A 15,536-nucleotide genomic window follows, 5' to 3' on the forward strand; every position below is an offset into this window, starting at 1 on the left:
ATAAATTAACACTCCCCTGAATGTCAACACTATTTCTTTGCATTGATGTGCGACTTTAGAGTTGACGAACTCTGGTGATATGCAAATTCCTTGCTGCAGACATTGCAGAGGGCTTTATTTTAAACAACACTTTATTTTTATCAACATCAGGCCGTTTTTTAAAAGTAAATGTTCCAATCAATGATCTAGGCAGCACATTTTCTTCTCTCTCCTTTATTTTACAGTCTAATGGTTACTGACTAGAATGGCTCGGGTTCAAAGGTCACATGGAATCAATTAGTCTGCGTCATTTTTTTTAATCAGTTATTTTTTCTCAAATTAATTAATCGAAATTAATCAGTTATTTTTGACAGCCCTACTATTTTCACAAATATTAGCATTGCAGACAGAAGAAAATGATTGTAAAAAAGTTGTTGTGAAAGTATTTTTACCAAGTGTCATTACCTTGAAAATAGCCCAGTTACAGAAACATTAAGAAGGAACATGGATAACTCAGAAATACTGGCCGGCTCAAAAGGCACATTTTAATCGGTTACTGTTGTATTGCTTTTTTATTTTCCAGTACACAAATACATCATACATCATTATTACTTTGGCACCAAAAGTGTACATATTTCAAGTAGAAAGAAATAAGCCATGTGCTCAGTATATTTCACAAGCCATACCTAGACAGATCCTTCAAATAGATTAATGGAGACCTGGAAAGGATGAAATTGAATATTTGAGTTTTGCAGGCCTAGCTTTATCTGTCAAGTAGCAATAGGCCTTCATTTGAGAAGGATAAAGGCCAGTCCAAAAAGGCAAAGATAGACAAGAGACAAGGAGATTGAGAGGCTAACCCAAAGACATAAAATACTCTAAATCCTTGTAAAAGTATTCAAATGGCCTCACCTACACTGATGGATAATCAGCAAAATTATGTCTAAATTAAGTCTATATTTATAGCTGAATTACACATTAATAACAGTAAGTGATTAGAAGTTATTACAGTTGAGTGGCTAACTATTGTGGAAGAAATTGCTTAACATAGGCCACACAGATGTGTTTTGAGATGAATGCAATATGAAATATATCATATATTCTTTTTTTCAGCCTGTGTACAATTAATTTTTACCGCCCACTGTAGGTTTTCTTTTCCTTTAGCAAATTGACTATATGCCCCAGAAGGCTGTCAGCCAGCACATACAGTATATTTCCGGTGGAACGTCATCTGGGTTGTAAAAGCATCTTTTGTTATATTCTGCTCCTTTTGATGTTTATTCAGACACTGAACAACTTGTTTATGCCCAACAGCCAACTCTTTATTCATCATTGACACGCGCATAAATCCTTCAACATCTTAACATGCTCATTCACTAGGTGCAACACCCAACCGGATCTGTGTAAACAGGTAGGCTACAGTAAAGGTGTTTTTATATAGAGATAGCTATTCAGAAAGGCTGTTCACAGGGAGAAGAGATGTCTTTATGCTTGTCTAAAAGAGTCGATCGATTAAAACAATAGCCAGTACAACACAGTTGGCTGAGAGTGATTCAGTGGCATATAGTCTATTGTCTTTGGTACACAGTGTTTGAATGTTTGTTAACATCGTGCATACAATATAGGGCTGACCCTCAATGTAAGTGAAGTACTATTTCTCTCTGAGCTTCTGTGCCTCATTTGTAGATCCTCTCAGCTTTTTTCTTTCGTTCATATGGTGTTCTAAGAATGCTAGGTGTCTCCTCCATGACCCTAACCAGCAAGTCATCAATGTAGTCTTCAAGCTCACGAATATGTGCATCCTTCTTTTTCACAACTTCTTTCTGCTTCAGCAGTTCCTGCACAACTTCATCAAATGACAGGTTGCTGTAAGATGCAGCTGAGGCTGGGCATTGACCCGATTCCTGTGGAAAGAAGTACAATCCTTTCACAAACAATAACAAAGAGACATCTTAGGGTTCCCAAAGGTCCTTTAAATCCTTGAAAGTTTGTGGATTTGAGAAAAATTAACAAAGGCCTTTGAAAGTTTGAAAGTTAAAAATATACATAAATAGTTATGGGACATTGAAAGTGCCAGAAACGCAGCGCATAACGTATTATCACAACACAGTTTATTCCTATCTTACACTCAAATTTTTCGCCATGCCCCTCTCTTTTATTACACAATGCGCCCAAAGGTGTGGCAATTAACGACATAAGGTGTGGTCTGGCATGTGATCTAGAAATCGCTATCTTACACCATCTAAAAAGCATTACGCCACTGACCAAGAAAAACCTGGTCTATAGCGAAAGGCGCATATGAAGCACAGTTGAAGATGCACTGTCACGAGATGTAAGCAGCAACTCCTCTGCAGGATAAATGTCCTTAGGTTTTTTATTCAGTGAGTCGAACATTATTGGAGTAAGTGTTACTTTTTTCAGGCTATGTTTTTGATGGTAACCCATTGTCAGTCAATAGTGAAAGTAATTAACTGTGTACAACTGTTTTGTCATTGACTATGACACCACGGTGAAGGTTGTTTAGAGGAATATCTGTTCCATACGGTCTCGCGTGCAAGTAGATTACTTCGAATGTGCCGGTGACCATCAAAATACTGATGCGCTGTTTGAAGTCGCGCTGCTTGCTGTTAAAGGGAATGATAGATGTCACTCTCATTAGTTTAAAGGATGTTACGCCCAAAACACACCCATGACTGATTAAAAAACATAAGAACTGCCTTTTTGCGCTAGGCGCTCGATGTTTCATAACAAAACTACCCCCAATGTGGACTGGACAAACCCCTAAATGTATTTAAGCTATTCGCCAGTGACCATGCGTTTAAGATCGCCAAGATAGGGCCTTAAATTTTCTGCCAGTGTGCAACATCCTTAAGGCACCTTGAGAACATTTCAGTTGTTATTGTTGATATTTGTATATAATATTTATTTTCCTCACTGAGATATCAGTCTGGAAATGCACTCAGACACAAGGATGGAGAACTAATCAGCAACCAGAGGTAATGACTTTTGAAGTTTCAGAAGGCAGTGGTAGAGAAAAGGAAAATGCACATCATAATCAAAAGTATGGCATGATACACTAGTGAAAGAAGGAAATGCTGCCACATTATTCCCAGACCCCATGAACGCATCATAAATTACAATTGGAAACATTCTCCAGTGGGGTGTTCCCAGACCCTCTTCACAAAGTAAATAGTTTGGTAAAACCAGGCTAGCTAAATAACATTGAATTGAACTGAGCAAAGAAGTTTAAGGGCTATGCAAATAACTGCAGAAATAACAAGGAGAAACTAATAGCACTGATTGATGGCTTTTGGCTTTGGTAGGTTCATGCATGTGTGTATCACACTCCAGGGTTCCCACGGTCATGGAAAACCTGGAAAAGTCATGGTCAAAAGTCTTGAAATTTAATTTTGTCATACCAGAGACTGAGGTAACATGCATCAAGTCACAGAATTTGATCACTTCGTTCCTAAATATAGAATGGAGGGGGACATGGGTTTTATGTTTTAAGCATATTAAGTGTTTGTGTGTTTAAGTTGGACTATTGAGTCGTCAGAATAATGGGGTGTGGGAACAGCCCCCATTGAGATGACTGCCTCATCTAGGCCCACAAAACACCTGGCTCTTCCCCAAACACATCAGTGTGTGTGATGGCACAGTTTGAGAACCACTGCCTCCAGTTGCTGAAGGCTAATGCCCCCAGCTGAAAATATTGTTAGATACATCTCATTATGAGTGATATGGCCATGTCCCCTTTAGATTAGATTAGATTTAACTTTATTGGATGTGCAAAAGAGCAGAAAAGTGCAATGTGAACCGTATAGACAGATAGTACAGTGTAAACAGTATATGACATATAGTAAACAGTATATGACATATAGTGTGGATAGTAGTATACAATTAAGCAAGTGCCATGGTTCATAGTAGGGATATGTGCAGTGTACTAACAATAACATTATATGAGCAGAATAAATAAATATGGATATACAGTATGGACAATATAGACAGATGTACAGAATGTACAGGTACTGTATGTGCAGTGTATTAACAGTAACCTTATCAGAGTAGTAAAAAAAGTGTATGTGCAGTATTAACAGTATAGACAAATATGTACCGTTGACTATGAATTATAGTTTACAGTATGATGGCATTAACATAAGCAGATGAATGTTGGTATGAATAAGAGTAGTTACAATATGTATATTTTGTAAATAGAATGCTATGGGTGGAATAGAGTAGTGCACCTCATTGTTGTCCATGTGGGGTTGGTTGTCACCAAGGTGCAGAGTTAGTGTTCAGTAGGGTGACAACCACAGGGAAGAAGTATTCTCTGAACCTGCTGGTCTGGGTGCGGCGAGACCTGTAACACCTCCTGGAGGGGACTGCCTTACGCAAGCATCGCTTGCCCAGGATGACCCCGATGGAGGGGAGTGAGGAACCGGTGATGCGTTGGGCAGTTTTCACCACCCTTGGCAGTGCTTTCCAGTCAGAGGCAGAGCAGTTGGAGACAGGTTGACCTTCTTTAGTCTCCTCAGGAAGAAGAGATGCTGATGAGCCTTCTTGATCAGGGTAGAGGTGTTGAGGGTCCAAGAGAGGTCCACAAAGATATGAACATAAGACCCAGAAGCTGGGGACACGCTCCACCTCAGTACCACTGATGAGGATGGGGGTGTATGTGTGCCAGCTTTTGACTTCCTGAAGTCCACAATGAGCTCTTCGGTCTTCTTGGTGTTGAGAGCCAGGTTGTTGTCGGTGCACCGCATTGTTAGGTGCTGGACCTCCTCCTTGTAGGCCGTCTCATCATTGTTGCTGATGAGACCAATCACCGTTGTGTTGTCTGCAAACTTGACAATGATGTTAGAGCCATCTACAGGTGTGCAGTTGTAGGTGAAGAGGGAGTAGAGGAGAGGGCTCAGCACACATCCCTGTGGTACACCGGTGTTCAGGGAGGTGTGGTCATCTAACCTAACAGACTGCGGTCTGTTGGTTAGGAAGTCAGAATCCAGTTACAGAGGAAGGTATTGATGCCCAGTTCACTGAGTTTTGTGATCAGTTTGGAGGAGATGATGGTGTTGAATGCTGAATTGAAGTTGATGAACAGCATTCTCACATAGACGTTGCTATTGTCAAGGTGGGACAGAGCGGAGTGAAGTGTCGTACAGATGGCATCCTCCGTACTCATGCTCTCCCGGTAAGCAAATTTGAAGGGGTCCAGTGAAGGTAGTAAGCAGGTGAGCCAGGACCAGCCTCGTGAAGCACCTCGTGAGTGCAACTGGACAGAAGTCATTAAGGCTTGTTGCAGTGAAATATTTTGGCACCAGCACGATGGAGGTGGTTTTAAAGCATGCAGGGACAACTGCTTGGGCTAGTGACAGGTTGAATATACCGGTCCAAACCAGTCAACTGCACAGCACAGGCCCTGAGGATGTGTCCAGGGATGCCATCAGGACCAGCAGCCTTTCATGCATTAGTTCTGCTCAGTGCCGAACACAAGTCGGTGAGGGAGAGTGTGAGGAGCTGATGCTCTGCAGAGACCACAGCCTTGATGGCCACCTTTTTGTTATCCCTGTCAAAGCAGCCATAGAAGTAGTTCAGCATATCAGGCAAGGAGGCGTCGGTGGTGAGGAGGGTTTGTTAGTAGGTTTGTCTGTGATGGCCTGGATGCCTTGCCACCTGTGTCGGGGGTTGGATTTATTCTTAAAGTGATCCTCAATCCTTAGCTTGTGGTTGTTCTTGGCCTCTGTGATGCCCCTCTTCAGGTTAGCCCTGGATGAGCTATTGGCCTGACCATCACCTGATTTGCTTCTGATTAGGGAAAGTGGTGATCAGTTTGAGGGTGGTGACGCACTTGATGTTGGAGTTGATATAGTCCGGAATGGAGGAGGTGTATACTGTAAGTCAATGTCTGTGTTTTCAAAACGCTGCTGAAGTGCCAAATCTGCTCCCTCTGGCCACACTTTGACTGTCCTTACTGTGGCTTTCACACCTTTGATGAGTGCTGAGTACTTGGGCAGTAGAAACAATGAGAGGTGGTCAGATTGTTCTACGTGGGGGAGGGGAATGGCTTTGTATATTAGCCATGCTAGTATATACATGGGCCAATGTTTTGACTCCTCTTGTGGGGCAAGACACATGTCGATGAAGATGTTAGGATGGCAGGAACCGATGTCAAAAAGTTCCCGTTGGCTGTACGATATGTATGCTAAACTATGTTTAGCGGAAATACTTAAACAGATTACCACTAATTGACAAAATCCGGAGAGACACAGGGCTTCGCAATGTGTCCGCACCGCCACTTCCATTTTCATGCAGATGGTGGAAAATAGCTAGGGTGATATTCAGGGGTCACACGGTGGATAATGCATGGGTGTTTAAGGCATAGGACATAGGCCCTACTTTGTTTGAAAGTGCATTGAAATTGTGCATTTACTTAACAGTATTTTAACATTTTTCCTCTGCAAATTTCAGGGTTAAGCAATTTTTTTAAGTATTGGTGCTGCGCCTGGTGGGGGGAGAAAGCATGTTTTATTCAATCTTGTGAAGTCACATTTCATAATTAGCCGCTGTGACATAAAGTAAGCATTTATGTAGTTCTAGGCGGTGAAAAGTGATATAAATTTCATTCAGTTGAATAATCATGGAAATATTTTGAAATCTTGTCAGTGAAACCTAACACCCTGACACTCACACCCAGGTTTACACCAAGTTATGTCATGCTCCATATAAATATAAAGTTATTGCATTGTTATTGTTAAAAATATCAAGTAAATGTTAGTGATTAAGAACCATTACCTCTTAAGGTACTACTTCTACTAAATACTTAAATAAATTAAATACTAAATTGTTCACATTTCACACAGAGGACAATAAACAATGTGTTGTGTTGGGACTTGTGCTGAAGATCACCAAAGAGTAGAGATCAGGTAACCGTTCAGTATTCTCCAGCTGTCTCATTAGTTTCTCTAATGAGGGTAATTCTTATGTAGAATATAAGGCTGACCATTTCAAATGTTGACTGAATCCTTACAGGCTTGAATTTCTTTATAATTTGGTCAAATATATTTGTGGTTTAAACATTAATACATTCATTATGAGAGAACATTTTTATGTTATTATGATGATTGATTATTACACACTAAAATTTTGGAGGTTGGTGTTCCTAATTCCTGAAGCATTTGTACTCTGACCTCTGACTCCTCGTCTGCATTGCAATTACTGTGGCAGAACAATAATATGGTCCCTTTTCCTAAGCTAATGGAAACTCACTAATAATTTCACACCATCTCAAATTACAGGCAGATCAAAGACAATGAACAACTATTTCTGTGGTTAATTTGGTAAATGGCACACAATCTGACGTTTAAGATGGGAATCTCTGACTGCAACTTCTAATAAAATGCCTACAAAGAGCCAATTAAAAGTTTCTGATGCTTCAAAAACTTAAACTCTAATTTCACTACTTTTAAGGCAACAACAACAAAAAAACCTGTGAAGAGGAATAAAACACAACAAAGAAAGAAATGACAAAAATGATATGGTGCACTGTAATCAAGCTGTGGCTGTGGATTACATGGTTACAACATAAAACATTCAAAACAACACATTGTATTACTTACTTTTTTCTGCTTAATACCTGTCTTTCCTGGCGACGTCCTCTGCTTGGCACTGAGGTCAGTGCCGCTGACAGGTATTCTCATATTATCACTGCATAAAGAAACCGTAATTAAACACATAAACAGGGTTGTCTATAATAAAAGCTTAAGGTTTAATAAAAATGGTCTTGTTTAATTTAGGTTTTGGGAACAGGTTTAAATCCCTTTAATGACATAATCTTAGTGACACAAATATTCTCACCACTCCTTACTGCTATACTCTGCAGAATATAAGCAGTGTCAGTGGTTCTTCTTTGTATTTACACAAAGTATTGTTAATTGTACCTTGTACTACTTTGGATAAAGTGTCTAAATGACTAATGTAAAATAATTCTGTCGTTGCCTGCATTTTTATACTATAAATATATTTAAAGTGTAAAAACTAAGAAGACATGACTCATCATATCTCCTTCCTGGGAAGATCTGATAACAACTTGGTTCAACTCCTGCCTCTGTACAAACCTTTCATACATAGGTTGCCAGCTGTAAAGACTATCTCAGCTTCTGTATAAAGAATGTCAAACCCACCAAGACTGTACAGTGTATTTTCAACAACCAGCCGCTTTACTTCTGACATGAGGTCAGGCAAACGTCTCTGGTGCTACAAGACCAGAACAGAGAGACTGAGGAGGAGCTTCTATCCTCAAGCACATGGGTGGATTATGAACTTTCGGGCCCCTGGGCCCAGATGTATTAAGGGCCCCCCACTAATTGTCGTATATGTGGGAGGGGGGGTTTGGGGGTCCTCCCCCAGAATTTTTTTAAATTTGTTTGATATGATTTCCTGTATTCTGGTGCATTTTGGGGATGGCCAATACTAAATTCAATCAGATTCATAGCCTACAGTACATCCTGATTTGTTGATATTGAGGCAATGATTCCATGCAAAGGCTTGGGCTTCAGGGCCCCCTGACCCCTTGGGCCCCTGGGCCTGGGCCCGGTAGGCCCGTGCAGTAATCCATCCCTGCTCAAGCAATCCGTATCCTGAACACACACAAGACTATATAAACTTTTTTTGTTTTGTTTTCTTACACACTTGCACATGGACTGTACACACACTGCATTTTTTATTCTCTCTTGCTATTTATTAAAATATTTCTTGATCTTTCCTTTCTTCACACTTGCACAGAAAAAGCTGAACACCAAACGAAATTTTACTACATGCTTTACATTGGTATTGCTATGTATGTGACAAATAAATCTCCTTGTATCCTTGTATAAATGCTGGTCTTAAGGAAAAAAAGGCCATTCGATTTCAAAATAGAGAGGAGGTGGAGAATGTGCAGAGAGAGCTGAGGAGGAGGGTCGAGGGAAAACAGATACAGGACTAAGATAAGTGGCAGCCCAACAACAGTGGAATCTGGAGGGGCCTTAAAAACAACTGGTTAAAATGAACTTACACTGGGCCAAAATGCTGTTTTTGTGGATATTAGGACTACTTCCTGGAAAGTTTTACTTTCTAGCAGTTACAGTACATTTTCCTCATCAGATGCTTCTGGTGGCGGATTCTCATATGGACAATATGGGCAACATCCTGTGGGTGGGTGGCATGAGCGCTCGCAAAAAAGTCAGAATATTTGTTGGCTTTCATTTGCGCCAACCGGTTTTTCTATCGCTCATTTGCACGTCAAGTCAATTATATCTTACAGTGTAGGAGGTGGTCTCCCTATATTCTGTGCAGGCTAATGTGCTAGCTGCTGAGAAGGTCTCACACACAGAGGTTGAGAAGTGCAAGGAGGAGGGGGAGGGGATAGGTTCACTTCTGGACCTCAGGTTTCCCTACTGGAGTGGGGGAGTGGGGAATAGCACACAACTAACACAATTAGTAGGCTAAAGTCAATCACACCACAATTATCATAGAGGGGGGTGTAGGATGTAGATATTCACTAATATGTCCTATTTTTAAACATATACATATGTTTTAAATATTGATTTTAAATGTTTTCACATCTACGGTGGCGCATTGCATTCACATCACCAAAAAATTATGAGACAGTATCTCATAATTATGACATATTATCTCGTAATTACGAGATAATTATGATGACACATTTCCCATTCTGCCCCCCACTTGTGTGTGAATAGAAACTAATGTGATAGCTTATGGCTAATGTATATGAGAAATCCCATAGAGATGCTAACGGTTAGCATAATCGATAAAAGTAGATATTTAGAGCCAACTTCAGTCCATTTACGAAAGGGTTACATAAGAAGAGTTATTTGTTTACAACTGACTATTTTCTCTCAATATAATTAATACTTGTAGGAAAAAAATGTGACTGTTTAACTCATCAATGCCACTTGAGTAGCCTAGCTGCACAAAATAAACAATAGGCGTGCGTGTGACAACGTGGATAGAGGTATGCGTAGTAGTAGGCCTACCTCCACCTACTGGTTAGGACTGTCAACGTGCAACATTGTATTGCCTTTGGGGTTGTTGGCGATTTGACAGGCTTATTTTTCATGGCACTTTGTTCAGATCCTCAGCACGGATCCTATCCTTAACTCATAATTACGAGATAGGTAGCGGCGAAATGACATGCCCTGGTCACTTCCAGGCTAACAAGTTTTGACTAAAAACTGTAAAATCAAACTTTCTCAAAACACATCCGAATGACATGATTTTGATGTCAACTCAACGTATGTACTCCCAATCATCCGTAAATTGATCTAAAGTGCATTTTACTCCGGATAATTCCTTTATGTATATGTCTTGTACTAGGGGTTTCATCAACTAGTCGATAATTAAAATCACTAATCAGTGCTGTAGGCAGGAGTCAACTAGTTGTGGACAAAATGGCCAAAGGCTAAACGGGCTAGACATTCCTATCTATGAAAGTTCTTCACCGAAAATGACTCCTGTTCCATGTAAGTTGTGTGCAGTTCTATTAAAGTACAATAAGAACACGTCTGCTATGGATGACACTCATGACAAGACACCTACTGCCAACAGTCCTAGCATTAATTTTCGATTAATCTGCGCTATTTTTTTTAATCAGCTATTTTTTCTCAAATTAATTAATCGAAATTAAACAGTTATTTTGACAGCCCTAATATATATATATATATATATATATATATATATATATATATATATATATATATATATATGCCACAGCAACGAAGAGGAATGACTGATTATTTTCTATTATTGTGTTACATGTTCTTTTCTATATTTCTGACATGTAGCTGATTGGATCATGAACGGCCACAGCAACGAAGAGGAATGACTGATTCTTTTCTATTATTGCGTTACTTGTTCCAAATGTACAGCACTTTGAGCTGTGTATGAAAGGTGCTATACAAATACAGCTTATTATTATTATTATTATTATTATTAGTGCTGTCAAACGATTAAAATTTTTAATCACGATTAATCGCTGAATTCCTATAGTTAATCACGATTAATCACATATTTTATCATTAAAATTCTATTATTTTGCATTTCTGAACTTTCCAGGAGTCCATATTAACAATAAAGCAATTATTGTTTATCTTGATTGGGATTCAAATGAAAGCAAAGCAAGTTACTTTATTAACTGAACTTTAAGACATAGGTCTATTTGATTATTTCAAATCAAATTTCAAAAGATGTGCAGCAGACCTGAGGCAAAACAATATATTCTTCAGAAATATAGCTGATATAAACTGAAATAAATGCTACTGCAGAAGTGCATGCACAAAATGTAGGCCTACACACATTATAAAGGGCATAACAAACAGAAAATATTATATTCATACTATATTTGAGTTCAGTTGAAAATAAGGAACTTTTCAACATGAGTGCATTGCCATTTTATAGGCCTACAGTCTATGGTGCACTGTCACTTGCCACACTCATCAACGCCGAAGTTTTTAACAGGCAAACACTGGATGAACAATGGATTTTATGGAGCAGCGACCAAATATAACTGAATTTACACGGCTGCAAAGTGCGATGCTGGTGTGCGGTGTTGTATGGAAAATAATGGAATCTAATGTAAATGAATGTCGAAAGCAGAGTGCATCGCAAATAGTAGCAGCCAAAGAGGAATGTTGATAACAGAACAAGTGACGGTGAAAAAATCTTTGCACACAACTAATGCGTCAGCCTACTACTCTTTGGCCGGCTCGTTAGCCCAACCAAGTGTGTGCAGCATGCCTTTACATAGCCTACTAACGGCGCATCCTCATAAAGATACATTTGATCTGCATCACGCCCCATTTTAGCAGAAAACATGTTAACATTATATCATTGAAAGACAGCTAGTAATCACACGTTGACGTTACATCTAGTTATTAATTCACAGGACATTCAATCATTTTACTAACACGGCAGTTATGAAGAATTGTGTTTATGTAACTTACTCATGTCGAAACGATGTACATTACCAACCTTATTCGTTTGCAATACCCCATGTATTATACAAATTTAGCATGTACACTTACCATAATATCCCATGCAAAATGGTTAGCTTGCTAGCTAGCTAACTGTGGAACTTCAGTATAACACAGCCAATTATCTCACCTAGTTGTAGGAAATAGGCTACGTTCATATTACAAGTGATAAAATGAATGTGTGACTTATGTTTAGTTGATGTTATGACATGTAAAGTTAAGCTTGCTGAACTTAATTAGTCAGCCACGGGCAGTTTGACTGTGCCTATCGATACATTCGTGACACTCCTGTTAGTAAACTGGAGAGAGCAAAACATAGGAACATGGTCACATTAATCCCATAAACACACAGATAACTCTTACACCAACCTTATTTTGTGCCTTTTATTCATGTTTGTTTCAAGATTTAGTAAGTTTACTATAAGCACGTTTCGCTCTCCACTTTGATGCAGCATAGATTTCCATTATATCAGTCATCTTCCCCCTAAAAGGGGGCGTGTATGCAGCACATACAACGTTCTGTTCCATTCCATTCGTCAGTGCGTATTGTTTAGTTTCCGGTCTGGCTAGATCGGTGTGGTGTTGTAGTTGTTCTAACGTTACTAGTTGTTGCAACAGCATATGAAAAAACAACAAAGTTTGTTACACCAAAATGAACGTTAATCTCGCGATAAAAAAATTGACGCCGTTAAAATAGGTTTCCGTTAACGCCGTTAAAAACGCGTTTAACTGACAGCACTAATTATTATTATTATTATTATTATTATTATAATCAATAAATCAGTTGGTCGATCCATAATATATCTTTATTGTATTTAGACATGCTAACTTATATAGATTTTCCCTAAATCTTTTAGACTCTCCCCAATTTCACTTGCTTACGGACATAAACAAAGAACAAAAACAGTTTCTGGATGTCAGCCATCACAAGTAGCATATCTGCAATTGCAATTTGCAATTCATTGTTAGCTCGCCTACCTGCTTGTGTAGTGAAACTATTACAGATTATTCAGAATGCAGCAGCATGTCTGGTCTTTAAACAGCCAAAGAAGACACATATTTGCAAAATACTAAACTATATAACTATAACATATAGCCGTAGCTCCTCTGTTAGTTACTCTTCACTGGCTTGCTAGCAGCCAGAATTTAATTCAAATCCCTCATTCTGGCCTATAGGACACTTACTGGATCTGCACCTTGCTATTGATCCAGCTCTACTTCCCCTCTCGTCCACTGTGGTACTCTGATGAGCGTCTGCTATTTCAACCATCACAGTAAAGGCTACTGTACAGTCAAGACTATTTTCCTTAGTGATTCCTCCTTGGTTGAATGAGAAGGACATGCACACAATATTAACTGGAATGCCCACTATTTGTGTATGGCATTTGTACATATTAAATACGTTATAGCCTATTTGTAAATCAGTGTTACACGATGCACCGATACTAGAAAGTTATCACGATCCCCTGAAATTTAACATTTTAAAACACCCTATTTTATTAGTACCGACTTAAAGAATGCACCATTTCTCATAAAGTGCAGTACCTTATTTTGCAGCTAACCTTGAAATACTGGCCTTCATTTATCAATAAAACATACAAACCAGCGCTGATCTAAGTGCAGGAATCATCTTATGAGAGGGCTCATGTGTAATTTATGAAACGTTCGTATCACTCTAATTCCAGTGTAAGAATGAGCGGGTGTTGGTAAATGTGGCAGCTGAAAACAAGCGTAATTTGTATATCCCACCTCTATATATTCTAATGTTAGAGGCCTCACCCCTAGAATTTATGACATGGAGGTGCATATGTCCAAAACAGGAAAATGTCTGACCTCGATACAGCCATGTTGACGTTCAGTCCAACTGAACCAGGTAATTTTGGAAGTTATTAGTTAGTAGTTAGTTAGTAAGTGACATCAAAGGAAATCAGGAATGTATAACCATCTAAAGCAGCACTAAAGAAGGTTTGCTCTCGGGGTCCTCCTACAGTTGAGAAGCGCAATAATAAACAACTAAATATGCGTCTTTTGCAACAAAGTATAAACATAAATCCAATATAACAGGGAATGCACTGACAGCAGTCTGTAGAAAGGGGGGGAGGGGGAGCAGTGTTCCTACCCAAACGTCATGTGATGTGGAAACGTTATGTGGAAACGTTATGTTAAAGCTACATTGTGTAATTTTTTGGGTTAACTCTTAGCAAAAACCCATTGTGCTCATTCATGTGTAATTACTTCCAGGAAATATTCACAAAGGAAAAAAGTGGAACCTTGAGAACATCAAAGGAGGAATTGGAGGAGCACCTGGGAAAGGCCTACCACGACAATAACAGGCATGAGCAGATAGTCATTCCACCTGACATCCCACCAGTTCAACTGCCTGATGTCCTCCTCGACACTAGTCCTCCAAAATGAGCACATGGTCTGGCGAGCAAGAACAGCATCGGCACCGGGGCCCAAAGGAGTACCCTATAAGCTTTACAAGAACACACCGGATGTGCTACGCTTCCTGTGGAGGCTCATGAGGATAGTGTGGCAGAAGCAAAGAATACCCAAGGCCTGGCGTAGAGCTGGCGGAGTGCTTATACCAAAAAAGAAGGACGCATCGGACATCAACCAATTCCGACCAAGCTGCCTTCTTAACGTCGAAGGTAAAATCTTTTTCAGCATTGTGGCACAAAGGCTGTGTACTTACTTGGAGAAGAACAAGTATGTTGATACATCCATACAGAAAGCAGGAATTCCAGGATTCTCAAGGTGTCTAGAGCACACCAGTATGATATGGCATCAGATCCAAGCAGCCAAGAAGGATAAAAGAGACTTACATGTCATCTTCCTTGACCTGGCTAACGCGTTTGGGTCAGTTCCCCATGAGCTCCTCTGGGAATCCTTCAAATTTTTCCATGTACCAGAACTCATCACCACACTAGTCAAGACCTATTTCCAGGACCTGCAACTGTGTTTCACAACAGCCAACTTCAGTACAACATGCCAGCGATTGGATGTAGGCATCATGGCGGGCTGCACAGGCTCACCCTTGGCTTTCACAATGGCCATGGAAGTAATCATCAGGGCCTCCAAATGGGTGGTGGGCGGTGAGCGAAGCAGGGATGGGCTCCGTATTCCACCTAGGTACATACATGAGGGACATACCTGAAATTCTAGCTCTGCCTTTCGCGTTTGTCAGTCAGTTACCAAAAGACAGAGTTGTGCTTGCGGCTGCCGGGAAAACCCTAACCATGGTTCGAATTACGGGGGGTATTGGGGGGGTCCGTACCCCCTAAATCAGACTTGGACCCTCCCAAAAGGGATGAAAATAATAGTTTGGGGGGTACTGAAAAATGTTTATACAATTTCCAAGTTATCCAATAATGCATGTAATTAAATGCAGTATTACAATCACATACCAACAATTCAGGATATAATCTAATGAAATACGATTTTCAAACCCTCACCCCCATCGGGCTGTACCATTTCTCTGGTACGTTCAGACTGTGTTATTTGCTTTGATATAATACTGACGAATAA

At 39.7% G+C, this 15,536-nt stretch overlaps 1 protein-coding gene across 1 annotated transcript in view; it reads right to left on the reverse strand.

Annotated features, from left to right (window-relative positions):
• Positions 1 to 475: 475 nt before the first annotated feature.
• The window catches only part of LOC125311712 (rab11 family-interacting protein 2), an 89,032-nt gene continuing 73,971 nt past the window's right edge, over positions 476 to 15,536 (reverse strand). The window contains exons 4-5 of the mRNA XM_048270001.1: positions 7,596 to 7,683; positions 476 to 1,883 (exon numbers count right to left, since the gene is read on the reverse strand). Coding sequence (XP_048125958.1) covers positions 1,656 to 1,883; positions 7,596 to 7,683 — 316 coding nt within the window. The 3' untranslated portion in view covers positions 476 to 1,655. The remainder of the gene's footprint in view (positions 1,884 to 7,595; positions 7,684 to 15,536) is intronic.

Source organism: Alosa alosa, chromosome 18, assembly GCF_017589495.1.
Source record: "Alosa alosa isolate M-15738 ecotype Scorff River chromosome 18, AALO_Geno_1.1, whole genome shotgun sequence".
NCBI lineage: Eukaryota > Metazoa > Chordata > Actinopteri > Clupeiformes > Clupeidae > Alosa > Alosa alosa.